Source organism: Austrofundulus limnaeus, unplaced genomic scaffold (genome assembly GCF_001266775.1).
Source record: "Austrofundulus limnaeus strain Quisiro unplaced genomic scaffold, Austrofundulus_limnaeus-1.0 Scaffold17, whole genome shotgun sequence".
In the NCBI taxonomy this organism is placed as follows: Eukaryota; Metazoa; Chordata; class Actinopteri; order Cyprinodontiformes; family Rivulidae; genus Austrofundulus; species Austrofundulus limnaeus.
Window position 1 is genome coordinate 3,516,161 of NW_013952419.1, and position 1,847 is coordinate 3,518,007.

The window sequence follows — 1,847 nt, forward strand, 5'->3', positions numbered from 1 at the left end:
ATTGTCCAAGATTAATCTTCCGGGTGGATATAGCTCGCTAGCAGCCTCGCACCGAGGACCTATCCACGTCATCAGTTACCCAGAATGCTTTGCATGTAAATAAAATGGCTCCATCCTTGTTAAAATAATTTTAAAAAATTTACTAAACTAAACAGGCTACAGTATTTTTACAGTCTTTATTTTACAGTTAAAATACATGTTTATCAAATAAATTCTAATGTTACAACTAATCAGGGATAACTGGCCGCCCTGAGAACACTGAGCTCTATGTTTATCAATTAAATAAAACACATAATTGCGTTTGAGTGAAAACACAAAAACTATGAAGAATCTCTCTTTTTCTGGCCTCATTAGACAAACCTCAGATCCAAACTTTGAAAAGAGTGAAGTCAGTTAACACAACGGAGCACATGTAGCCACAACATTAGCTCACTGCCACTGCCTGACCAGCAACAATGGACAAAAACAAAAACGCTTCAAGTGATGGAACTCAAAACAAGTAATATCTTATCTGTCACAGATAGCTGTTTGAATGACATCAGCTTGAGGAAACTGTTAATTCGGACAGAACTCATGAGCTAAACAACATGGATTTATCTTTAAACTTCAATAAAACTTCCTGCAGGAACATTATCATATTTCTGCTGACAGAACTAAATACAGCTAAAGTTACAGCAGCGTGGTGGTTTTTAAATAAACAACTTTTTAATGATCAGCTATTAAGCTTCGGAGATCAGAGTTAATTTAAGATGACAGCAGTCCTCTCGCTCAGACCAGTCGCTGCTCATCAATCCAGTCAGAGTACACCTCTTCAAAGAGCTATCTCCACCAGGTAAGACAAACTTTCACAATACTCCCCTTTTTCAAAGAACAGAACCATCCTTTTGAAATAATAAACGTATTTGTGTAGGTGCTGGGAGAGGAAAAGCAAAGCAAACGTGACTAAGCTGAGCAATGTGTTTCTAACATCCAAACAGAAAAGCTCCAGTCAGGAGGTCGGCGTGAGCGTCGGGCTCATCTCAAAGCTGCTCTCCAGAAAAATAAAGAGCCGGTCGAGCCGACCGGACGCGGTGACGCCAGGATGTTGATGGGTTTAAAGGTCTGAAACGGCACTCGTCAGGATGTTAGCGGACACAAAAACATCTACACACAGTCAGAGCAGACTCACAGCCAGTCCAGGGCAGGCATGTGTTGGCAGAAGCTTGGATGAGGAAGCTGCTGCAGTGAGGTGTGCACCATGGACCTGAGGAGAGACACAGGGCTTTTTATTAGGAGGCGGGCTGTGGTAACACAACACCCTCCTCCCTGCAGCACATAAAGACGGAATGAGTTAAATATTGACCCGACTCAAATTACCATTGGAATAAACTAAGTTATGGTAGAGTCACCTCAACAGAGGAACTGTAGCTGCATAAATTAAAACCATATTTTTAGTTTCCATTAACAGCAGCTGTGTGAGGCTGCTGCTGAGGGAGGGAATGATCCCATGTCCCTCCATGTCTTCGTTGCAGCCGGCTTGCAGAGATGTTTCATTGACGTTCATGACGTGCAGCACCTTCTGACAAGTTGTTCTTTACACAAGCTGCATTATGAGCATCTGAGGCAGTCCCCGACGTCAAGCCAGACCCCTTTTTTATTAGCTCAGTACCTTTGAGTCATCCGCTCATGCTGCTGTAAAGGAGAATGTAAAATATGCAACACCCTGCTGCAAACAATTCAAAAAGGAGGCTGTCCTGCCCCGACTTCTCAAGCTTCAGGGCTAGTGATGTTTCAAGTGGTAAGATTATGAGCTTTAATAAGTAAAATTATCCCAGCTACAATGACAGACAACAAATATTACATTTATG

General features: G+C 42.1%; 1 protein-coding gene across 1 annotated transcript in view; it reads right to left on the reverse strand.

Annotated features, from left to right (window-relative positions):
- Positions 1 to 1,847, reverse strand: part of rxfp2a (relaxin family peptide receptor 2a) — a gene marked incomplete at its 3' end in the record, with an annotated part of 55,639 nt that overhangs the window by 8,124 nt on the left and 45,668 nt on the right. Inside the window, 1 exon segment of the mRNA XM_014003327.1 lies at positions 1,169 to 1,243. Within this exon segment, the coding sequence (XP_013858781.1) occupies positions 1,169 to 1,243 (75 nt within the window).